Source organism: Salvia miltiorrhiza, chromosome 3 (assembly GCF_028751815.1).
Source record: "Salvia miltiorrhiza cultivar Shanhuang (shh) chromosome 3, IMPLAD_Smil_shh, whole genome shotgun sequence".
NCBI classification, from domain to species: domain Eukaryota; kingdom Viridiplantae; phylum Streptophyta; class Magnoliopsida; order Lamiales; family Lamiaceae; genus Salvia; species Salvia miltiorrhiza.
The window spans coordinates 20,449,786-20,475,212 of NC_080389.1; the positions used below are offsets into that span (position 1 = coordinate 20,449,786).

Consider the following 25,427-nt stretch of genomic DNA (forward strand, 5'->3'; position numbering starts at 1 on the left):
ATTGAGTTTTCGTTAACTGTCTGTATCAGTCGATACTTTTTCAATTAACTTCAAAAGGTTGTTCTGTGTGTTTTGAATAATTGCCTATAGGTGTATTCCCCCCCTCCATACACCTATTCTAGACCTTCCGGGACCTAACAATTGGTATCAGAGCAGGTTGTTCGCAAGAACAATTTTCTTTGACCTGGTTCTACTGAACTAGATCCTTTTCAAAAAGAAGGTCTTAAATCTTTTTCTTTTTCAAAAGTGTTACTTGCGTTTTTTTATCTATTATATCTCTTTTCTTTGTACAATGGAAACTAACTACAACAGAGCCTCATCACTCCCGACGTTCAGTTTTGAAAAATACGATATATGGATGTTTCGACTGGAAAGCTTTCTCACTGCTCAACACTGTAGGATGTGGGAAGTCATCTTCAACGGACCAATCATCATCATAGAAGTTGTCAACAAGATACCACTGGACACCACAAAAGATCCATATGATGAAATCCAGATCAAACCAAAGGCCGACTTCACCACCGAAGAAAGAAAGCAAGATGAACTGGATAATCTTGCCAAAAGTATCATCTCCGGAATAGTCCCAGACAAACACGTCACCAAGATCATCAAATGAAAGACAGTAAAGGAGACGTGGGGCATTCTCGAAGGAATGTGCGTCGGATCAGAAGAAATAAAAGAGAATAAGCTATCCATAGCTTGTCAAAAGTTCGACACTTTCCTGATGCTAAAAAACGAATCAGTTGAAGGGATGGATTAAGATTCAATCAAATTCTTAATGAGGTTCAATCCATCTCAAAAGACAAGTATACCCAACGAGAAATCAACCTAAAGATTCTACGAGCACTTCCGCGAGGCGAATGGCAAATTTACGTAGTTGCTCATCAGAACAAACTTGGATTCAACATGCTCCCGACCAACAAGCTTTTCTCAGATCTCATGGCAAATGAATTCGATATTTAGAGAAATTGAGAAACCAAGAAGGCTGGAAGATCAGATGAAGATGCTCCATCGGCATCAAAACGAGCTGCACTGAAAGCCTCAGTGAAGGAAAGCAAGAAGCAGTCGAGGGAACCGACTGAACTGAAGCTAGAAGACTTCTTCAGTCAATATGCCTTGTTTAATGAAAGGTTTAACAAAATGGAATCCAAATTCCGCAAATACAGAAAGTTTCACAAGAAGCACTTCAAGGAAAAAGAAAGAGAGCACAAGTCCAGACACTCCATAGATAGGAGTGGAGAAAAAAATCATCTGCAACAGATCTCAAGGATGTGGAATACTTTAGATGCAAAAAAAGGGCACTACAGATCTGAATACCCTGAATTATCGCACGAAGAACGCAAAAAGTTAAGAGCTAAAAGGGATTGCAAGTACGGGAAGAAGAATGCAATGGTAGCTGAAGATGCAAGATCTTCTGAATATGCATCTGGATCATCAGCCTTCAACTCCACCAGCTCAGATGACGAGAGCCAAGCCCTCATGGCCAAGGATACTGAAAGCATGGCTGACAACTCAGGCAACAGCTATGACAACGGAATGAATAGGCCTGAGGTAAACTCTTACTCTGGAACTCTTAATATTGATAACTCCTTGTTGTTTATAGGAGATAATTCAGAATTTAGAGACAGTTCAATCAATGAAGTTGATGAGTATGATCAGCTCATGAATGATCATCGAAAACTGAGCACAATATTCGATAAACTGCTGCAACAAAATCAGGAAATGGAAAATGAGATCAATAAAGATCAATTCAAGAAAGAAACTTTTATCCACTATCCAGATGAAAACTGTCTTGACGGACTAATTTTGGAGAATCACCAACTGAGAAAAGAGCTCAAGAAATCAACAGAAGAATGTGAGAGGGTCTTCCATGAGATCAAGAGGCTCAATTACAAATTAGAGCAAACAGTCAAGGACTGTATGAAGAAATCTCCTCTAATGGACAACTTTCCATCAGAAGCCCTTATGGAAAGTATTGGAGAAAAGGTGATCCCCACTGATAAAGAAAATAAAGTCATGATTCAGGATGTAACTGAAGCATCCGACGACGACGCAGTAGAAGAACTAAGGGATTATGACAAGAAAGAAACTGAGAAGAGAAACCTGATGGTGAACTAAAATGTTCCTCTTCCACAGAACTTCAGACGAGCAAAGGAAGCACCAAATCAGTTCGCCCTCCTGAAAAGACTGGAGAACATATTTCAGTCAAAGTATGGGGAAGGAACATTTGGACTGAATCGACAACAAACCAATTGAGCAAAGAAACAGAGTTTTCCTCATCAGTTCAGGGGGAAGAACAACAAGAACAACCAAAAACTGAAACTGTTCAGTTCAGAAAAAAAGCAACAACCATGGAGACAAAACAATGACAAGTCCAAGTGAGATCAATATCACTCACAACATCATGTTACTGGACCCCATCAGTCTCTGCTCAGAAAACATCAGTTATATGCTCCACATTATCAGTCAAGACCCCATCAGCCAAGACTGACACCAGTATCTCAAGGAAGATACACAGCAAAGCAAAGGAAATCTCAGATCTACACCAGACAAAACTACTACAAGAAAGAGGTTTCAAAGAAGAAAGCTCAACTGACAAAAGCTCATGTGCCAACTGAAGTATCAACAACTTCAGTCAGATCAGTCAACCGCAGAGTGTTGGGAACTTTATAGAATACCCTAATCCTTGTTTTGATGATACCAAAATCCATAAATCTTAATTGTAATAGACTAGAACTGTTTGAACTCAAGTGTTAGAGTTCGTTTTTAGTTTAGTTTGCGGTTCTGAAGACTGAAGACTGAAGGACGAAGGACTGAAGACTGAAGACTGAAGATACCAACTGAAGTATCAGTTGAAGAATCAGTTCGGAACTGATTACTTAATGCGTGCCGCGTGGATTCAGCGAACTGATACTAAAGTCAAGTATCAGTTAAACATTCTTCCTCAGACTGAACTTCCAACGTTCAAAGGAAGCCACGTACTCAAAAAGTACAGCCGCATTAAATGCAGAGATATCAGGATCATTCATCTCTGCAGAGGTCATTCCTATTTGGTGGCTACTTTATCAGAGACGTCACATCTCCTGCTCATCAAAATAGTCGTTCTCACCAAATAAGGAACCTCGAAGATTGAAGCCTCAGCCTAAATTCGAAAAGCTCTCCAACGGAAGAAATCTTGAAGACGTTCTCCGGCAACGGATCTATTCAAGACTCTCCTATAAATAGCGCTCGAGGATCACTTCAATCTTCACCGATTCAACAACACAAGCTGAAGCTCTGCCAAAATTGTGACTCAACCCAAAGCCTAACTTCCCAAAGCTTGAATTGAAGAAGAGAATTTTAAAGCAAAAAATCAGTCACTGTTGATTACACACATTCTCTTAGACCTTAGGCAAACATCTGTTTACCCAGACGCCTAGGTCAAACTAGCTCCAAAGAACTTGTTCTTTGAAGTTTAGTTGGCAGGATTTCAAACCTCCCTTCGAGTTAGAATCGAGTGTTTGAGTGAAAATGAGTTCAGGAAGGTACTCTGACTCCGTGAGATCCTAGTGCAAGGTCGTGCTAGGAGTGAGAAATCCAACGCGAGTGAAGTGTTGGTACTGAAGAGTGGAATCTTCAGTGGTACGGTTTTGTGCACCCGGTAAGCACACGGTTCGGTTTGCAGTGCACCAGTTAAGCACTTGCGGAGTGAATTATTGGTCTGATCAACCGACCGTGGATGTAGGAAGTGTTTTCCGAACCACGTAAAAGTCTCTGTGTTGTTTACAGCTTTCAGTTTTACATTCTTACTTGTGTTGTTACATTTGATAAACTGAATTCTGACTAACTGCAAAGAGAAACCTAAGACTAACAACGTGCTCAACCGAGGTTATTACGAAACTAAGTTATTTCCGCTGCGTATGATATCAGTCTGACTGATCTAGCCTGAGCCGACACCTCCTCATCAAACAAATCGTCCGTATATCCCGACTCAGCAATATGAGCTTGAATATCTAAAAGATCCTGCTGATTCTCATGAATAGCAGTGTCGACGTTACCAAAAACCGTCTTATTCCAAGAGCGAATCACCCCACGAAGGCGGCACAATTTAAACATAACCCGAAAAATAGGGCAATAAGCATCAACATGATCATTCCACGACGCAGCAACCATGTTTTGAAAATCAGGGTGGAGAACCCACATATTTAGAAACTTGAAGTGACGCTTACCAGTAGGCATGGCAAGCTTACATTGTAAAACCAACGGAGAGTGATCAGAAGAAATCCTAGGAAGAGCATGAGAATTAATGGAATCCCACATATCCGCAAACCCGTCAGAAATCAAAGCTCTATCAAGCATCGATTCCACATGCCTAGGCAAAAACCGACGACCCGACCAAGTGAAGCGCAGACCAGAAGTAGTGGGCTCACCAAAACCAGAATCTTCAATGAAATCACAGAAATCCTGACAAGCGCGTCTGAACGGACGAATCGAACTAATTCTCTCATTATCACCTTTCACCGCATTAAAATCCCCAATAAACACCGTATTCCTACTAATAACCGAGAGTAAATCAGCCCACAAAATACAACGCTCTCCAGCATCATTCGAGTCATGAACGACAGCCACACGAAAATTATGGTTCTGCCAATAACAATCCACCACCACAGCTTGAGAAGAAGAGAAGACAACGCTAGTCTGGACCGAAGGTTGCGTCAGAAACCAAATATTAGAACGACGAGGCAGCCTGCAATTCTGGTGACAAGGTACCATATTCAAAGATAACCAAAAATTCTGCTGGATTTTCTGAAATTTAGATTTCGACTCAATAATACCCAGCACTATAGGAGCAAAAGAATGACAATACTCCTTCATCAAACGCTTAGACTCGTCCGTAAGACCCCGGACATTCCAAACGAGCATATTCATCAAAACGTGGAAGAGTGCGTGGACTGGTTCTCAGCCAGCTCCACTTCGTCCGCCCAACATTTATTAGCAACAGAATCCATCACCCGCAGACTCTCGCGATTGCTGCGATCAACCACATAAGGGTTTGGCTTGTGCCCCGATTCCGCCGACTTCCTAAGAAGGCTGCTTGATACTTTCCTCCTGTTGTTTCAGCGAAATGTTATGATTTCGTGCCACCTGAACCTGCTCATGCTTCGGAGGTCTCCCACGACCCCGTTTCCCCGTGGTTTCGGTACTAGTCTGCCCCAAAGTTTTTTGCAAACGATCAATTTTTATTTTATTTTCCAAGGCCGCCACCTTTTTAGCGCTAACCTCCGTTGTCGTAGGCTTAATCATCTGCATTCCATCGGATCCCAATAGCATCTGTCTTCCAGCGGAATCCTGCTATCCCTCCGGGTGAACCATCTGAGTCTGCTCCGATCTCGCACCTCCCGACGAATGCTGTCCATTAAACATCGGCAAACCAATCTGTCCAAAATCAGCCTTCAACCTTCCATCGAACACTTGGTGTGCGTGTTCAGCATTCAAGTTCAGATTTCGGTCTTGCTCATTCTATTGCTCAAGCTCGGCAAGAAGATCACTAGTCTGCCGCTGCTCAGCCGAGGATGAGCGCAGTATGCTCAAGTCCGACTGTGGCTGTCTAGCAGCCTCCGGACTTTCCCCAAACACCTAGCGTGTCGGACTGCATTGCTCCTGTTGCCCAGTCAAAGGTCTCTCACCCACATCAACAAACACGTTACCGGCTGGCTCATGGGCAATTTCCTCCTCCTCCAAATCAACATCCTCCACCACACCTTCCCTGCAAGCTTCTTTAGTCAAACCAATCTCAGAGTCATTGCGAAACGTAGCATTCTGCGGCTTGTTCTCCGACACTGGCCGAGTAAATTTGTCCAACAGATCCGGACCAGACAAACGTTCAGGTTGTTCAACAGACCCTAACACCTGAAACGAGTTTTGAGACCGTCTACCACTAACAATTTGCCAATCCTTAATAGCAAGAGATTGCTTCTTGTCAGGAAGCTTCTGTTCCTTATTTTCCATCAGTTTATTTGGAGCTTTATTACCAGAATTCCCCTTCAAAACTTTACGGCATTTATCAACAGAATGTCCCACCATTTTGCAACGAGGACAGAACAACGGAAAGTTTTCAAAACTGAACTCCACCGAAAAGGAGCAGTCACCACCGTCCACAATCAACGTTTCTGGAATATGTTGCGTTAAGTCCATTTCAACCAGCACACACACAAAGTGACCAACCTCACCGCTTAAAGAAGCAGCATCAGTTCGGAGAGGTTGCCCCAAAATTCCAGCGATACCCGCAATAATTTCCGGATGCCAATACTCAACCGGTAAGTAGTAAATTCGAACCCAAATATGGGCGAATGAAGAAGACGCTTTATAAGGATTAAAATTCCGCACCCACTCCCGAATAAGCAACTGCCCCGAAGCAAGATCCCAGACCGATCTATCCATGGCCAGAATTTTATCCTCATTCGTCTGAAATTTGATAGTATAGAAACCTTTACCCATAGGCATAAGGGTCCACGGCTCTTTCGGCTTCCAGATTCTTTGCAATTCAGCCTTGAGTTCCAGAGAAGTTCGAGGCTTGTCTCCTTTATTAAGAAGGTGCCTACCAATAAGAGAAAATTTGAAGTTGGATACCTGTTGCATGTAAAGATCACGAGGGATAGCGATCGACGCCGATTCCCCATGTTTGACAGCTTTCAAGGCATGGAATCTGTGGAGAGGAATGTCCGGCTTGCGCGCAGGCCTTGGAGCGACCTTATCAGCATAAGAAGCCTTCAGCATCTTAATGACGTTGGTGTCATGCAGATCATCGGGACATGCCTCCTCCGTCGAGGGCTTCTGCCCCATCAACCCTTGATTTTCCATGTTACGAATCTGGTTCTCAAGCCTACCAGACGGCTTAGTAGGGGCTATCTGATGCTCCACCATCTTCCCAAAAGAATTAGCCGCTGACGACATCGGCTTCGTATTATTAGCAGCCCCGGAACCGGGAGAGCTTATGTTGCCATCAAAATTGGAGGAGACCGGTGGAAGATTGAGCCCACCCCTATCTGGAACACGGTGAGGGCCGCCGGAATCCATCACCGGCGAAAGCAAAGCGCCGCAGAAACTAGGGTTTTTCGGAAACGGTATTAGCTAGGGTTTTCCAAGTGGAGATAAATTATTATTACTCATGTTGATGTATCAAAAGATATGTATATATGTGTTTTGATTATGCATATATATATATATCTATATATATATATGTGTGTGTGTGTGTGTGTGTTCAATTATATGCATAATTATGCTGGTGAATAACGCGAGAGGCGCCTGACGAATCGCCTAGTGCTATGCATATTTGTATCTATCCATATGCATATTTGTGTTTACATAATATATTTTTATGTCAATTACATGAATAATTAAGGCAACGGATGTGCGAAAAAAAATTAGACCAAAAAAAATATATTTAAAATATAAAAAATATTACTCCATCTGTCCATGAAAAGATGTCCTAATTTGTCATTTTGGTCCGTCCACAAAAAGATATCTTAATATATTTTTTGAAATAATTTGTGGGTCTCTTTCTCCACTCACTAATTTGTGGACCCCCTTTTTCACTCACTAACTTAATTTTTCACTTTTCTTAATTTGTGGGCCCCGTATCACCCTTCTTTAGGACATCTTTTCGTGGACGGAGGGAGCATGTAATTTTTTTTATTTTCTAAATTTTTTATTTCTAGTTTATCCTTGCGTGTCTTTTACCTTGAAAGGCTTTGAAAGACTTCTGTCACATGTCGCGTGGTTAATACGCCACGTAAACAAAATGTGTAGTTCATATTTAGACCTATATACCACGTGTAAAGTGGATACTACCAAATGTGTGTGTGTGTGTGTTCAATTGAGAACACCAAAGTCTTGTCTCCATGAAAAAAGTGACAATTTATTAACTAGTAAGTGTATATAGAAAAAGTCCTAAAAGAGGAAAGCTGAGTAATGGAAAGCTAAGTCGATGCGTTGCTTGGATTTGGAAATCTGGGCACATACCGTTTGAAGCCTTCACGCTATGACTATTCCCAATGTATATGAATTTTGCTTACAGTCTTCAAATACCTTGCTTCTGATAACATCAATAAGTGCACCAAATTCAAATCCCAGCGTCATACAAACATCACTAATTAATGCAAAATATTTGAATCAAGATAAACTATAATTAAGTATGAAAATATATATCTCAAAATTTTAACCAAATTGGCACTTTTGAAACTACTAAGCATATGGTGCAAACTCACAAGAGTGGACGTACAATAAAGATACCCTTGATCGTAAGTACGATACAAATTTACAAAGTAATAATATATTCATGTTGGAAGGAAAATAAAATAAGGTATATTAATGTTATCTAAAACTCCTAAGAAAGACCTGACTCATACAAGTATATGATCACCGCACTCTAAAACAAATAGAGCTATAGATGAATCGAGTTGCTCGTGATTAATTTAAATTAATTTGATCTCGATAAAAGCTCGCTCAAATTTGTTTAATAAAATTTATTAACTAAATTAGTCGAGCCCACGCTTAAGAATATTCAGCTCATTAATTAAGTGATTAATTGAAAATACAAAAATATTAACTTTTTTACAGATTATATATATTTCTATATTATAATATTAGTAATATATGTATTAAGCCTCTTATAACTAATTTTATTTATTATAAGATAATAATGCAGGATTTATAATCAAATTATCCTAATCTTTAGTGATTTTATCAATTCTATCTTAGTCTATAAAATTTATCAATTATATCTCAATATTTTTGAACGATTGCACTAACACAAAAATTTGGGTACAACCGGGTTGTCCGCACCCAGACCCTGGCCCGCATCCTGACCCAAATCGTGTAAATGACATTATTCGATTATACAAATGACACTGCTCATAATTGACATTATTCGGTTATATAAATGACATTGTAACATTTTTAAAATGTTCTAATGTCATTTTCAATCTTATAATGTAATTTAAAATATTATAGTGTCATGCATTTACATTTTTATAGTGTCAATTACAGAAGTGTCATTTATATTTCTAAATAGTGTCAATTATACACGTGTCATTTACAATTTAGTGTCATTTGTATAATAGAATTGTGTAAATTATAGGCAGTGTCATTTATATAAACCAATAGTGTCATTTATATAACTTGAGTCAGGATGCGAATTCGAATCAAAATAAAGATCTGGATCTGAGTGCAGGTCAACCCAATTGTACGGTACATTCGATTGTACCCAAGACCACCTCTTGCACCAATTATATATCCCAACTTTTAAAATTTATCAATTCTATCATATCTTTTGCAGGCTGTTTCAATCATTATCAAAATTTCACTCCAATTCATGACATGATATATATGCTTGGGGATCATGACCTGTTATTTTGCTCCGAAAAATAAGTTAGAGTATATGATGATTATTGATATTTTACTTTAACTTTTATCTTTTAGAAATAATTGTCTCAAAGAAGAATGATGATTTTGATACATGTTGGAAAGATTAAGATAAAATTGACAATTTAAAAAAGTTAGTATAGAACAGATGATACAATTGCTAAAATTTGAGATAGAATTGATAAAATTACTAAAAGTTGGGAAATATTCAATCATTAACCCTTTTGGCAATTCTAAATTTATCAATCATGTGTAAAATTTAAAACTTATAAATCTGTCCCAACTTTTGTAACTTGACAATTCTCGTAACCTTTTCAAAAAAATTTCAATTTCATTATCAAAATTTCAATCCAACGGCTGAGCCGTGACATGACGTGTCGGAAGATGACCTATTATTTTACTTTGATAAATAAGTACATATCAGGATACTAATATTTCACTTTGAGTTTTATTTTTTGGAAATAAATATCTGAAAAATGAAAGATAAATATGATACAAGTTGGAAAGATTCTAGTATAAAATTGATAATTCGATAAGAATTAGATAGAATTGATAAAATTGCTAAAAGTCAAAATATATTTTATCATTATTATAAAAATGAATGTACTATAACATAATGAATAAAATAATACTTCATACGTCCACGAAAATTGTAGTGTGATTTGGGGACATGAGTTTTAATAATGGTTGGGAGATGTGTATAAAGTGGAGTAAGGGATCCATTAAAATTGAGTGGAAAAAGAGAACCACCAAAGTTGATCGATGTGTTAAATGGATAATTTTTTTGTAAACATTGAATGTTAATGACGTTTAAAATATATGGGGTAATTTCCAAAAAAAATGAAAACTACAATTCTCATAGATGAATGAATTAAAGTAGTAATAAAACTATAATTTTTGTGGATGGAGGAAGTATATCCCTAAATGAAAATAATTAGAGCATCCGCAGTGGGGACCCGATAGGGGGGACTCGAGTCACCCCTGAGATTGGGTCGCCCACTGCAGCGACGAGCTACTCGAGTGAGCCCCGATAGAACAGGTCAGTCACAATGGGCAAAAGGACGGGCGCGTGTTATACATGCGCCTATATTAAAAAAAATTAAAATTTTTGAACGTTGCAGGCATTGGACCGTTGCTGTTTTGTTTGTTTCCCTTTTTCGGTCAATTGACCGATTTTTTTTTTCTTGTTTTCCTCTTCTATAAAATCCTCTCTCATTGTTCTTCTTCTTCACTTCTCATCTTCTTGTTCTTCTCTCTATTTCTCTCACAAAAGAAAGAAAAAATAGATCCACAAAATCCTAATTGGTATGATCCAAATTGGGTACCCGACCTCTCCGGTGATTACCACCCGGATTTAGGCGGTATTAACTTGGAGGAACCTCGTCTAATCGAAGAAGATGACCCACCGGCCGCCCACAATGCGTCGAAGCCAAAGAAAGGCGGGCGGCGAAAGGCTATGGCCTTCAAGGAGAAGGCGCCGGCGAGAGAGCCTGAGGAGGGAAGGACCATTCGACACACATACACCCTCGAGGAGACGGACCTTATTGTCTGTGTTTGGGCGGAGGAGACGAATGACGCCATCCGGGGTGTCGATCAAAAAGGCGAGGCCTACTGGGGCCGGATTCTCGACCGCGTTAACGCCCTCCTCGGCCTCGGCTTGAAGCCCCGCCAAATAAAGGGACACTTCACCCGAGTGGCCCAGGATGTGAAGTTGTGGGAGAATATTTGGGTGGAGGTTTGCGCGAAGTGGCCTTCCGGCCATTCCGACGATATGCTCCAACAAAAGGCCCAAGTCATCTTCTAAGCAAGGAGCCCAACTAACGGCCCCTTCAACTACTGGAATGCATGGAGGATTCTCCGGATCAACCGGAGGTTCAAGTCCATGTACTTTGAGGGCAACGTCCATTCCTCCAAGAGGACGAACACGGGCGACATCACTACCTTGGCATCGGGCGAGGAGATAACGTCTTCCCGACCGATTGGAAACAAGGCGGCGGTGAGAGCGGCAAAGGGGAAAGAAAAGGCATTGCAAAGGTCCGGGCCTCCACCCGAATACGTGGAGAGGATGGACTGGTCGGACGAGCACATCAAACAAATGATGGCTGAGGTCGCCAAGTCGAACGAACTCAAGAAGCAGATGCGCATGACGACCTGATTTTATTTATGAAGACCGACGGCATGAGTCCAGAAACCCTCGCCCTCCACAAGCAGCGTTGCGCGAAGATCATCGCTAGGATGAGAGAAGCTGGAGATCTTTAGGATTTTATGTTTTTAGTTTTTAATTAAGTAGTTTTAAATTAGGTCTTTAGGTTTTTTTTTTTAATGTAATCTTTAGTATTTTTAAAATTAATGAAGCTTAATTTGAAGTAAAATGTGTTATTTAAATTTGTGCAATTACAATTAAATGAAAAATACAATAATCAAAACTAAAAAGATCAGGTCAGCTATATATCATGTCATCCCACTGCAGCCTCACTGACCCAATGTGGTCCCCCCTCTATCAGGTCAGTTATCAGGTTATCCTCACTGCTGATGCTCTTAATATCCTAAAATTTAACTAAATTTAGAAAGCTCGTTGAGCTAACTTAAACTCTACTAAAATCACGAGCTCCATATATTTAATTTGGTAATAAATGAATCAAGCTAGAGCTCAATAATATTCAGATCAGCTAGAGCACCTCCAGACAAATTTGAATCGCAAGCAATACATGAAACTAGGGGTGAGCAGAAACCGAACCGACACTGAAAATCGAACCGAACCGAACTGGATTGGTGCGGTTCGATCCCAATTCTATTGGTTCGATTTTCGGTTCGGTTTTGAAAAGTAAAAATCGAAAATTTTTGGTTTGGTGTCAGTTTCCATTTTTTTGTTCGGTTTTAAACCGAACCGAACCGATACATATTAATATTTTATTATATATAATTATTTTATAATATATAATTATTTTATTAATTTTTTAACCTAAAACTAAAACCCTAATTCACAATTATAAGATATAATTATTTATCATGTTCATGTTGTGGGGATTTAACATTTGAAATTTGTGTATTTTACATTATTTTACAATTTTTAATTGATATTTTCGAAAAAAATTGCATCACCAAACCGAAACCGATGGTTTTATCGGTTCGGTTTCGAACCCCCAATTGGTGCGGTTCAGTCCCAATTTTAACCATCGGTTCGGTTTTCGGTTTTGAGTTTTTGGCTCGGTTTTGCACCGAACCGAACCGATGCTCACCCCTACATGAAACCAACTATTACCGTAGAGTTCATGAAACATTTATATGTATTCTAATATGTGTTTTAAATCTTATTTAATGGATAATAATAATTAAAATCTAGCTATAGCTTTTTTATTCGGGACATAGTCATCCCGTATATATACACGTACGTTAGAATTTTGAATTTAAATACTCTTTTGTGTTTTCATACCGTAATATATTTGTCCAATTAATTTAATTATTCAAAAAATTCAAAATTGCAAAATTCTAATAAAATGATCGTAGTTGTTATTAGGGAAACGAATATGGACCCTTAATTCAAAGTTGAAGCTCCGCCGCTATCTTGGGAATGAGATTCAGTGTACCACACTTTATGTCTCACTTTGTGTCCCACTTTCAATTTTATTTAATTTCTTATATATATTTTCTTCAATTTCAACTTTATATGCTTTAGTTTAATTTTGTGATTATTAACTAGGGTTTATTCCATCAATCTTGGGTATATAATTATTTTTTATCATTTAATTTCACTTTTATTAGCTAATAATAAGTTGATAAATTCAAAGTCATGGTATATACTTTTTAAAAAATTTAATTTTTTGATATAATAATTAAATATAATTCATAGTATTATAATAAATTTTATTTTTATAAAAAATATTTTTAAAATAATAAATATAAACATGGGACACAATGACACACATAAAATTATGGGACACTGGATCTCATCCCGCTATCTTGAGCCGCATCATGACATGAGCGCCAAACAAAATATGGCATATACATAAAAAATTAAAACATATTCCCCCTTCCCATTAAAGTTGGCCACATTTTCTTTTTAATTTATCCCATTATTCTTGACTATTTTCTAAAAGAAGGAAAAATTAGATTTAATTAAAGCCACTAATTAACTCACTAACCAAACCCACACACACTATTCACACACAAACACACACACATACAACAACAGCTTTCCCTTCTCTCTTTCTTCTCCGGCGGGATGCCACCCCCATGACCGCCGCCGCCTCCGCCTTCGCCTCTCGCCCCATGGCTGCCACACACTCACCTCTCTTTTTCTCAATTCTCTTTCTAGTGTTCTCGTTGACCACTCTTTCTTCTAACCTCCGCTGCAGCACTCGTCGGCAGCACCCTAATTTACCGGAGAAGAGGGTGAGTTTCGCTCCAAAGCTCTGTGAGTGCAACCCCTTGGTCCCCTTCTCTGTGCAATCTCTGATTCTCTGACTCTCAATTCTTTGGGGTTCGACGTCCCCTGCAACCTCCGGCGGCGGTGGCGACCCTTTCCCCTCACCGCGTGATTTTGGGGGCTAGGGCTCCGGTTGCCCGCGGAGACAGCGGGCGCGGTACTTGGGTGTCTGATTTTGGGGGCTAGGGCTCTGGTTGACGACGAAGACAGAGGGTCTCTGATTTGGGTGTCTATTTTGAGGGCTAGGGCTTCTGGCGGCGGAGACAGAAGGGCGACTCCGTCCATCTTCGTTTGGCTTCTGGTTTGGTTTGGTTTGGTTTGGTTTGGGCTATTTGGCTTCTGGCTATGCGTTGATTTGTCTAAAAAATTTGGTCGTCGGCATCTCCATTGCCGTCGTCGGCCAGATTTTTTATGGAGGTTGAGAAGAAGACAAAGATTTAGGTTGAAGGAAATTTTAATTAATTCATTAATTTTATTGGACCACCTTTAATTAAGAGTAAAATTTTGAAATAGCCAAAATGAATTATAAAACACAAATTATGGCCACTCATTGAAAAAACATAAATTTTGGCCATTTTTATAGCTTTGGGACGTTTTTGCCCTTAATTGGGCGGACTGGGTAGGGTCAGGAGCGCGGGTCGCGTGCCGGGTAGGATCAGGCACGCGGGTCGGGTTAGGCACTTATGGCACTATTAGTGCCATAAGTGCCAACGAATTTTTTTTTTTTTACTCCCCCTGCCCTGTCTACCCCCCAGACCCCCGACCCTACCCAACCCACCCCCAAGCCAAAAAAAAAATTACTCCCCCTAAATAAAAATAAATCAAATTTTACTTTTGTTATTTTATTTTATGGCACTAATAGTGCCATAAGTGCCAACGGAAATTCAAAATAAAATAAAGTAAAATGGTCTTTTTAGCACTTATGGCACTAATAGTGTCATAAGTGCCAAACATGCAGAACAAATATAGAAACAACAGCATCATCTAAACTCTAAATGGATAATCTAAACCCTAATGGAACATCTAAACCCTAATTGGATAATCTAAACCCTAAATGGAATATCTAAACCCTAGGGGAAGTGTTTAAAAAGTTCCTTTTTGGCTTGGGGGTGGGTGGGGGGTAGGCAGGGTAGTGGGAGTAAAAAAAAAAAAATTGGCTTGGGGGGGTGGTGGGGGGGGGTGGGTGGGGTTGGGGGTCTGGGGGGTAGACAAGGCAGGGGAAGTAAAAAAAATATTTGGCTTGGGGGTGGGTGGTGGGGGGGTGGGTGGGTGGGTGGGGGTGGGTGGGGTGGGTAGGGTCGGGGGTCTGGGGGTAGACAAGGCTTGGGGGTGGGTGGGGTCGGGGGTCTGGGGGGTAGACATGGCAGGGGGAGTAAAAAAAAAAAATCATTGGCACTTATGGCACTAATAGTGCCATAAGTGCCTAACCCGACCCGCGTGCCTGATCCTACCCGGCACGCGACCCGCGCTCCTGACCCTACCCAGTCCGCCCAATTAGGGGTATATTAGGCATATTGCCTAATTAATGGTCATAATTTGTGTTTTTTCAATTAGTGGCCAAATATTGTGTTTGCATGTTCAATATGGCCATTTGACACCATTGTTTCTTTAATTAAACACTAACTATCCCTTTCTTAATCTCCGTGCCGAAAAGAATGTGGCCAACTTTAATGGGACGGAGGGAGTACAACATATATATGGTCTAATTCTAAACACCTAAAAACTTACTGATTTTGCAAACCAAATTGATTAAATAGGAAATTCGAGATCGAAAGTTTTCAGATGGAAAGAAGAGAGAAGTAAACTGAATGATTTCTAAATTCCAAAACCCTACAACATGTGCATGCATGGATAGACACACATACACGAAAAGGTTATCGTGTGACACTATATATATAGCTAACGTTGCATATCCATTAAATAACCCAACTTAATATTAGTTCATAACGAAGCGAGACATGAGTTGGTGGATAATTACTTGGCTTCTTTTGTGTGGTGGTGCAAAATCCATCAAGAATAATCACCAATCATGCTCTTCTAACATCGATTACAAGGATGCTTTGAGCAAAGGTATCTTGTTCTTTCAAGGACAACGTTCTGGGAAATTGCCTGCAAACCAGCAAGTCAAGTGGAGGGCAGACTCTGCACTCTCCGACGGCCACGTCGAAAATGTATATATACTCCCTCCATCTACAAAGATGGTGTGTTTATTACTATTTTCGTCCGTCTACAAAGATTGTGCGTTTTCCTTTTTTAGAAACCTTATTTATACTTTAAAAACCACATTCACATTCAATATTTACAAAATACTTACTCTTTTACAATTTGGTGGACCCAATACTATCTTTTAACACTAAAATCACATCTTTTAACTTTTTTACTAAAACTCGTGCCCTCCACTTCACCACACGCCCTTTGTGGACGGAAGGAGTATATCATAACAAAATTAGGGTTTAGTTATGTATGTTATTATTATTATTATTATTATTATTATTATTATTATTATTATTATTATTATTATTATTATTATTATTATTATTATTCAGGTAAATTTAACTGGAGGATATTATGATGCGGGCGACAATGTGAAGTTCGGATGGCCTATGTCATTTTCGATGAGCTTGTTGAGTTGGGTTGTGAATGAATATGGAAAGGAGATAGATTCATCGGAGCTCAAAAACCTTCTAACTGCAATCAGATGGGGAACTAATTTCTTACTCCGCGCTCACACTTCTTCCACCACTTTCTACACTCAGGTCGTCACCACCTAATTTCCTTTACAGTCACATGTTTTATTTCATCAATAATCGAGCTAATTTTTAAAACATGACCGTAGTTTTAAGTATTTTAAAAACAATAGACTATATGCTATCAAATTTGAAAATGAGGACTATAACTTCTATTTTTCACATTTACACTCCTATTTAACACATTAAAATGATGATTATAGCTTCCATCATGTGCCAAAATAAGAGTGTAAATATAAAAAATGAAAGCTACAGTCCTCATTTTCAAATCTCATAACTTATAGTTCTCATTTTCAAATTTTATAACATTCAGTAATTCTCTTTTTCAAAAACACTAAAAGTTACGGTTCTATTTTAACAATTAGCTCATCAATAATCAATGATCAATTGCGAGTGATGAAAATATATGATATGGGATACGATATAGAGAATCCATGCATGGCTATTTACATGTTTTATGAGAGATGGATGTTATAAATTAATTTGGCTAGAGAATATCCAATAACACGTAGTATTTTTTAGTGAACAAGACAGTTCGGCCAAAACATAAGGGGAAAGATTTTATTTAATTATACTAAACTTATAAAATTGTACTCGTATATATTTAATTGCACTGATGCGTCATGCATAAATAGGTAGGCGATGGCAATAAAGATCACGCATGTTGGGAGAGGCCGGAGGACATGGACACGCCGCGAACACTCTACAAGATCACTCCTACTTCCCCCGGAACCGAGGCCGCGGCTGAGGCCGCCGCCGCCCTTGCCGCTGCTTCCATTGCTTTCAGACAACCTGATCCCAACTATTCCCACCATCTCTTGCGCAGCTCTAAATCGGTAAAAGGGTGTTTGGCTAAGTTTATATCAAGAGCTTATAAGATCCAACAACTTATAAGCTAGATGTTTTTAAAGGGTATAAGACGTAGTTTCTTAAAAAATGATAAATTGTCGAAGTGTTTGAATAATTAAGCTTATATGCTAAAGAGAGAATTTTGTGCTAGAGAGAAAATTGAAAAGAGATGAACTTGAAATAGTTCGTATATGATGAAAATAACAAATCATAATTGAATAGTATTTGTAAAATAATTACTTGTGTAAAAAAATAAAGAAAAGTTGAGGTAGAGGAATTTATAATTAAGTTGTTTGAGTTTATCTTCATATATTATAAGTTCAACCAAACACCCTCTAAATCTCGTTAAAAACCAACATCTTTATATATACTTATTCTTCTTGATTTGATAATCATACTCACCTCTCTCTCTCTCCCCTCTCTTGATGACAGCTGTTTGAGTTTGCAGACAAGTATAGAGGATCTTATCAGGGATCTTGCCCATTCTACTGCTCCTTCTCTGGTTATCAGGTATATAGTTGATTAATTTTCTTTTTTGAGGGAAAGATGAATAATTTACGAATACAAGATATCAAGAAATCCGTACGTCCCAAGAGTAGCAGCATATACGTACAGTGCTAACCAACACTATTAATTAGCACAGTTTTACATATAACTAAATGATACATTAATGCAAAGATTATATATTTATGTATATAAATATATTTATGTATATAAAGATATATCCCTCATAATTAACAAGGCCGTCGTCAATCCTACACGAACAATGGATACACGTCGGTTAAGATACTTATCGAACTAATAACTAGTATAAACTCAGGTAGGAAAAGTAAACGTTTGCAATAATATTGCACGTAAAAATATTGAATTTAAAATATGAAAATATGTAAATAAATCTTATGAAATTTTGAAGAATTTTAAATTCAAAAAAATTATTTTCTCATATTAAAGGGTTATTACAATAACAAATTTAAGAATAAAACTTCTATAAAGAAAATAGATAAATATAATATCTCATATTTGTTGCCCTCAAAATAAAATATTATACGAAAACAAAATTTTAATTATAAAACAACGTTATGTTATCTATACTAATAGAAAAAGAGCCTAAGGCATCCTAAGGCACAACTTGTGAATTGCCTAGTTTACCTCTATTATATATTTTTATTTTAAGGTTATTTTACATATATATATTTATAAGAATATATTAATTCATTAGATATTACACTTAATCTATGTGATATATATCTATAGCTATTGATAAGGCTTATAGATAAATATATCCATTCAATAAATTATCTAAAAAAAGTAATGAATTAATAAATTTTCTAAAATAATGGATTATCAAATAAAATAACATTAATTACACGTACAATGTACGTTCTTTCTGCTAGTACCAATAAGTACTCCCTCTGTCCGATTGATATTGTGATCCTGTTTTCCATGTTGGGTTGTCCCATTAATCTTTTGTTCTGTTTTTATTTTGGATAATAATTTTACACTATAAATCAATATGGCTCCACACATTTATACACTTTTATTATATTAATTTAACTCTCCTTAATAATCGTGCTCAAAAAAAATGGGACAAGCCCAATCGAAAGGAGGGAGTATATGTATAGATTCTATTATTAAGAAAAGTGATTGACGGTAGCCAAAAGTAGTGGATAACAAAATACTTAACTAATAAGTCCTCTCAGTTGCATTTTGGAAATAAAGTTTCTATGTTGACCATTAAACGGTATATTTTAATAGTTTAGTATGATGTCATCAATATTTATATTGATTTATCACGCATGAGATTTGAAAATTTTACAAAATGTAAATGATCTTGTATGTGATGTAATTTGGTTAATTTATGAGTATGGCCAAAAATCTTGTACAAGGATGAACTGCTTTGGGCAGCTACGTGGCTGTACAAGGCAAGTGGAGACACCACTTATCTCAACTATGTCTCAACCAACCATGGCTGGAGTCAGCCTGTTTCCGAGTTCAGCTGGGACAACAAATTTGCTGGAGCTCAAATTTTACTAGCAAAGGCATGTAATTAACTAATTAATTAATTTTACTTTTATTTAACCAAGCTGAACGATTTCAGAATATATTAATTAAGACAAATATCTTCTCAGGAATTTCTTGCAGGAAAAACAAGTCTGTCAAAGTACAAAGAACATGCTGACTCATTTGTATGTGCGTTGATTCCAGGCAGCAGCTCTCTACAGTTTAAGACAACCCCAGGTGATCAACTTTAATTTTAGCTGCTTCAAATTTTCACAGAAATAGTAGAGTTAAGAGGGTGTTTGGCTAATTTATAAAATGTTTCAAGATTTTGTAAAATGATATGTGTCCAGAACGTATAAGCTGTCAACGTGTTTGAATAATTGAGCTAATAAGTTAGAGACGGAATTGTGAGATAGATACTAAAAATTGAGAAGAAATTAATGAAAAAGGAAGGATATAGGATGATAACATAGCAGGGCTACTTTTGTAAATTGATTGTTATTTATAATTAAGATTTTAAAAGAATCTTATGGCGTGGAAGAACTTATTCTTTTGAAAGTTTAAAAAATGTTGATGCCAAAACATTTCTTAAGACTATCTCCAATGCTGCTTTGAAATAGCGTTGAGCGCTATTTTTAAGGCAGCATTTCACTCCATTCGCTATTCTCTTTTTCTATTTTGGTGCTAGTGACATTATGACTCGAACCCTACCCTATTCCTCTTCTCTATTTGGGTGTATTGAACAGTGTTCTACTATTAATAGAGTGACATTATTCATTGTGCTATTTTTTTGTCTTTTATTTTTATTTTTTTCGTCGTATGCATTATTATTATTATTATTATTATTATTATTATTATTATTATTATTATTAGCTCTACACTGTACTGTACATGAATCGAAATTAAATATGTTGGTCTAATAATATAATGGTTAAAGTTCAAGATCAAATGTCTCATATTCTAGTCTACTTTTAAATTTAATTGTTCATTAATAAAAATAATAACTTAAGAAATAAATTTGATTTGCAGGAGGGCTGGTGTATGTGAGAGACAGCAGCAACCTACAATATGTTACTGGTGCTTCAATGGCACTTGTTATCTACTCCAAAATTCTAGGTGGAGTCGATGGGGTTCAATGTGGATCTGTGAAGTTTTCGCCCTCCAATATCACAGCTTTTGCAAAATCACAGGTTAATATTTACACAAAATTATGCTGTTATTAATTTTGGGATAACATATATAATAGAATATATACTAACTAAAGTGGGGTGCGGTCTATCTAGCTAGAGGTCCTAGTGATATTTTTATTTAGTTAAGGAGTAAATTTTGGTTCCTATATTTGCACGATCTCTTTAATAATCTGGAAAAAAGCATGCGGCAAAATGGGGCTCGATATTTATAATTTGGTGTGCGTTTTGGCTCCAGCTTGGTCCCTTCACTAGCACATATATACTCCAAATATTTGTAGTTTCATCTTTAACGAAATGGAAGCAAATTCGGCAACCATTAATTTCATGTGAGATATTAATTAGCTGTCGAAATTTCAATTTGAGGTATTGTACTTTCCTCTAGTGGCGGCACTCACGCTTTTATAGTGACGTCATATATATATTAGATTAACAAAATCATTGGTTAATTATCAATCAATACATGTATTTTTACTTATTTTTCAATTTTAACACTATTTTTAAGATATTTTAAAACTTTGTGTATAAATTGATAATCAAGTCAAATTAATTTAAGTGTTATTATAATTTGAACTTTAACCTCATGTTGATTTTTTAGCCTGAATTATAAATATTACAAATAATATTTGTATTTATCTTGTTTAATAGAGTCAAAAATTTCTAATTAAAGTTGACGTGTAAAGCCGAAACTTGATTTGGCACATAAGAATTGAATGTGAATGAAGTTGGTATATGTAATATATTGAAAAGAATGATAATTAAATTTCGGTTTCCATTGATACACGTCAGTTTCAGTTGGCTGAAAAATTTGGCTCGAGCTAAATGAACAGCATATATAAGTAGTACACGAGTTTAAACTTGGAGCTATAATTAATAATAATTCTAATTTAATTTTAATTATATGATAGACACGATATGAAATACTAGCTCCGTACGTGGTTGTGCAGGTAGACTACATTCTTGGCAAGAATCCCTTGAAAATGTCGTACATGGTTGGCTTCGGCAGCAAATTTCCAATGCGGTTGCACCATAGAGGCGCGTCGATCCCCTCGATCCGGACCAGTCCGGCAAAGGTGGGCTGCAACGACGGGTTCTCGACATGGTATCCATCGCCAAATCCTAACCCCAACACTCATATTGGCGCAATTGTTGGAGGGCCTAATTCAAACGATGAATTCTCCGACTCAAGATCGGATTACTCGCATTTGGAGCCAACCACGTATATGAACGCGGCTTTTGTAGGAGCCGCGGCTGCTTTTGTTGCCCAAAACAAATCACCACACAGTTCATACTTGCAACAAATTCATGCTAATGCTTCAAGTTTGGTCACAAATTGTGAAAAGAAATGGGTATAGTTAGGCATATTATATAGGCCAGCAATTATTAAATCATCACTACTTAATTACTATTTTACATCTGCAAAGTCGTGAGGGTTGTTAAATTATTATAGGATGTGTCACATATTTCAATATAGTTTGTCTAAAAAATACGGCGTCTATTAAAGGAATACAAGTTGCATATGCCGCAATTCTTCCCCATTTTTCTCCCTTTTGAATACAACTCATGATTCTGATTTTCCTTAACTGGAGCCAACACTAAGACACGCACAAGAACGTGTTTGTTTCGGTGTGTGGTGTGCCTTTATATAATTATTTATATAATCTGTTATATGTGTGCACAAAAATATATGTATAACTTTTCACATGTATATATATCTCTAATTAAAAGCTTGCTAGTTGGAAATTCCGCGCCATGACACCGTTTTCTTGTTTCTGTCCAGCCTATTGTACTGAGACTCTTAAAAAATTATATCTTTATATCAAAATAATATACTCCTTTTCTTCCCATCCCATCAAATTAATTAGTTCTCTTTTATGTCCTAAAATATATTCAAATTTTTATTTGAATTGTCTAAATGTGAAAATAACATGTGGAATAAAAAATAACGGAAAAATGGAATAATTGCATAAAAATTATATACTCCTTCAATCTCACAGAAATACAAACATTTTGTCGTTGTCTCACAAAAATTTGAATATACTCTACCCCACCGCAATCTCTTTACTTTTTATCTCTAATTTTTATAAAGTGAGACTCATTTTCCACTCACAATACACTTTTATTTAACATTTCTTAAAACTTATGCCACTTACAAATATTCATATTTTTGTGAGACGGAGAAAGTATATTTTTTTAAAAAAAATTATATTTATTTTCTTAATTTTTGCGAAAATTAAAATGAGACCATTTTAATAGGACGAAGCAAGTAGTAACCAAATAATTTGTAATTCATGCCAAATACAACAAATTAAAAATTGTATCTTGGTCACCACAGAAATTGTAGCACAGTGATATTCTTTCTCTTTACTAGGATCGAAGTTCTCTTTATTTATTTTTTTATTTATTTTTATGATTTGGGGAAGAGGGAGTGATGGAATTTGAACTTTAATTGTTCACATATAGGAGTTGGCACCGTTTGGGAATCAAAGTTCTGCTTATTAAGAAGAGAGTAAATGGTATCAACCCAAACCCCCCATTTCAAAACGAAAAAAAAAATTGCATATCTCTGCCTGATCAATCAGATATGAGAAAAATAAAAACAATTATTGAAATCAAACAATTTCATGCATATACACACACTTAAGGCAATAACACTGCGTATATATAAAATACGTTACATAGCAAAAACCTAATGTTCAATGAGGCAAATTATAGATTAATTATTTAATAGGGGTTTCCTCTTTACACTCAGCTTTCTCTTTAACTGAAATCGTAACATACACAGTATATATGTATACATATTGGAGTAATAAACAACTAATTTTACATTGGAAAAAATCAAAAAACTTCATTAGGGAAGCCAAGTATCAATTTCAACCAATCTCTTTAACGAACAATTAATTAAGACACAGTATCTCCTAAACCCAGCTACAAGGCCTTACAGGAAATGGCTGCGCAAACTCATCGAATTCTTCCAGCCCCGAAAAGAAATCCTCGTTGAAAACAAAATCGGAGACGTCGAACTCGTCGGATGGCTTCGCATCCTCCTCTTGTTTGATTCTCGGCTTAACATCCATTAATTCAGGTTGCTGCTGCTGCTGCTGCCGTGATTTCGAATTCTCGGTGGTTTTGTCTTGCTTGGGGGAGGGGAACTTCTGCCTGACCGTGCCGGCTAAGGAATTCCGCCGCGTCGGCTGGCTGTGGCTGTGCTCCGCGGTGTAGGTGATTATGAACATCCCTGGATCCGTACAGCTTTGCTCCACTTGTTTCCTTGCCAAACACCCCTTTGAGCTGCTACATCTGTAATAGCTCCTGTTCCCACAATTTCTATTTTTTGTTAGTGCGTTGCCTTTGATTGATTATTTATCACTAGAAAATTAGGGATTGGAAAAAATGAGAAAATTTTATCGCATTTCAGTGGTCTCCATTTGTTTAATTTACATCTGGATGTGATAATATTATTCATGATATGAAGTGAAATGAGGGAAATTGGACTGCTTAGAAATTTTTTTCAATCATATCCGATAAAATTATCCACCTTATAAAGTATGTGAAAAGAAGGAGAAAATATATGTTTTTCACCATTTTCGATAAAAGAGAACGCACAACATGTATATATATTAGTGTGTTTTTTATTTTGTTTGTTAAAGTGATGAGAAAGAGTGGAACCTTGGATAGGGTGATCCCTTGATAGGTTTTTGGCCATATTTGCGCCAAGCCCACATGTCGGAAGTAAGCCCCTCAGCCGAAACCTGAATCACAACTCTCTTGTGCTGATTCTTCCTAAAATATTCAAACACGAAATCAAAATTTATACATATGTACATAATCTTTTTAAGTTGGTAAGACGTTTTTCCTTCAACCGGTCAAAAATGGGAAACTACTATTATTGATCCTTATTCAAGAAAACAAACAAACCTTTTCTTGTATTTGGGTGTGTAAACGGCGGTGACGCTAGCAACGGGGCTGGTAACTGATGATTGATCGGATTGGTCGTGAGTGGACGGCTTACCCTCGGCGGCATTTTGTTCTTGTTCTTGAAACTCAAGGGCGGTGTGATCGGGCAGAGATTCATGCGAGACCGGAGCCGGGTAAAACGGCTTGTAAAGCTCTTCCAGCTCATCGCCGGAGGAGCCCGTGGAACCCTCGAAGATATCGGGAAAACTGCTGCGGAGATCTTGGTCGAATTGGTGGTGGTGATCAGACGTCAAGGCCTGCAAGAATGAATCCGGACCGTCCATGTCCATCTTCCCGAACTCGCCGCTTGATCCTCGGACTATGGCCTGCAAACTCCAGTCCGCCATGTCGGATACCAATTCGGACATAACTGAATCTATGTAACTATGTAAGATCGCTTTGCCGCAGTTTGACTTTCTCACATATATATATTTGTTATCGTTTTTGATTAAAGAAAAGGAAATTTTTTAAGTGGTGAAAGAGCTGCAAAATGGGGGTGCCTTATATATACTAGTGAGTGGTTATGAAGCCCCAATCAATCTCAAGCCTTCTAAAGAGGCAAGTTGAGGGTTTTTTAATTACAATTTTTTAGATTGGGGTTGACTTTGGGTTAATGTCAAAGGGGGGGGTGGCACGAAGGGGAAGACTGTGTTTATGTAGTATACCACACGCTTTCACTGCCCGTTTCATTGAGTTCTCATTGCTGACTAGGATTTGATGACTCGGAAAAAAAAAACGTAAAAGTTGGACTAGAAAGTTGTTGAAAAAGAGAAAAGTTAAAAAGGGAAATGGGAAAAGGTCACATTTCGTCATTTAACGAATATGATATTTAACTTTTTTTGCTTCTGTCATGAACAC

General features: G+C 37.4%; 2 protein-coding genes across 2 annotated transcripts; one reads left to right on the forward strand and one right to left on the reverse strand.

The window, feature by feature from the left end:
- Window positions 1-15,769: 15,769 nt before the first annotated feature.
- Window positions 15,770-22,056, forward strand: LOC131018062 (endoglucanase 20-like). Its single transcript, XM_057946791.1, has 8 exons — window positions 15,770-15,999; window positions 16,375-16,584; window positions 17,211-17,411; window positions 17,857-17,934; window positions 19,311-19,463; window positions 19,554-19,662; window positions 20,455-20,615; window positions 21,560-22,056. Exons 1-8 carry the CDS (start codon window positions 15,787-15,789, stop codon window positions 21,965-21,967), a joined length of 1,533 nt encoding a protein of 510 aa, XP_057802774.1. The 5' UTR covers window positions 15,770-15,786; the 3' UTR covers window positions 21,968-22,056.
- Window positions 22,057-23,296: 1,240 nt separating this feature from the next.
- LOC131018063 (WRKY transcription factor 22-like) lies at window positions 23,297-25,112 on the reverse strand. Its single transcript, XM_057946792.1, has 3 exons — window positions 24,531-25,112; window positions 24,282-24,395; window positions 23,297-23,924 (listed from the first exon to the last, which is right to left on the reverse strand). The coding sequence occupies exons 1-3, from the start codon at window positions 24,935-24,937 to the stop codon at window positions 23,531-23,533; spliced, it is 915 nt and encodes a 304-aa protein (XP_057802775.1). The 5' UTR covers window positions 24,938-25,112; the 3' UTR covers window positions 23,297-23,530.
- Between the last annotated feature and the right edge of the window lie 315 nt (window positions 25,113-25,427).

Bases quoted from the DNA above. Each gene is read 5' to 3' on its own strand.
- LOC131018062 (XM_057946791.1), top strand. From the start codon at position 15,787: ATGAGTTGGTGGATAATTACTTGGCTTCTTTTGTGTGGTGGTGCAAAA. The intron at 17,412-17,856 runs GTAAAAGGGTGT...TCTTGATGACAG, and splicing joins TCTTGCGCAGCTCTAAATCG to CTGTTTGAGTTTGCAGACAA. The intron at 20,616-21,559 runs GTTAATATTTAC...GTGGTTGTGCAG, and splicing joins CAGCTTTTGCAAAATCACAG to GTAGACTACATTCTTGGCAA.
- LOC131018063 (XM_057946792.1), bottom strand. From the start codon at position 24,937: ATGTCCGAATTGGTATCCGACATGGCGGACTGGAGTTTGCAGGCCATA. The intron at 24,396-24,530 runs GTTTGTTTGTTT...TGAATATTTTAG, and splicing joins ACACCCAAATACAAGAAAAG to GAAGAATCAGCACAAGAGAG. The intron at 23,925-24,281 runs GTTCCACTCTTT...TTGTGGGAACAG, and splicing joins AAGGGATCACCCTATCCAAG to GAGCTATTACAGATGTAGCA.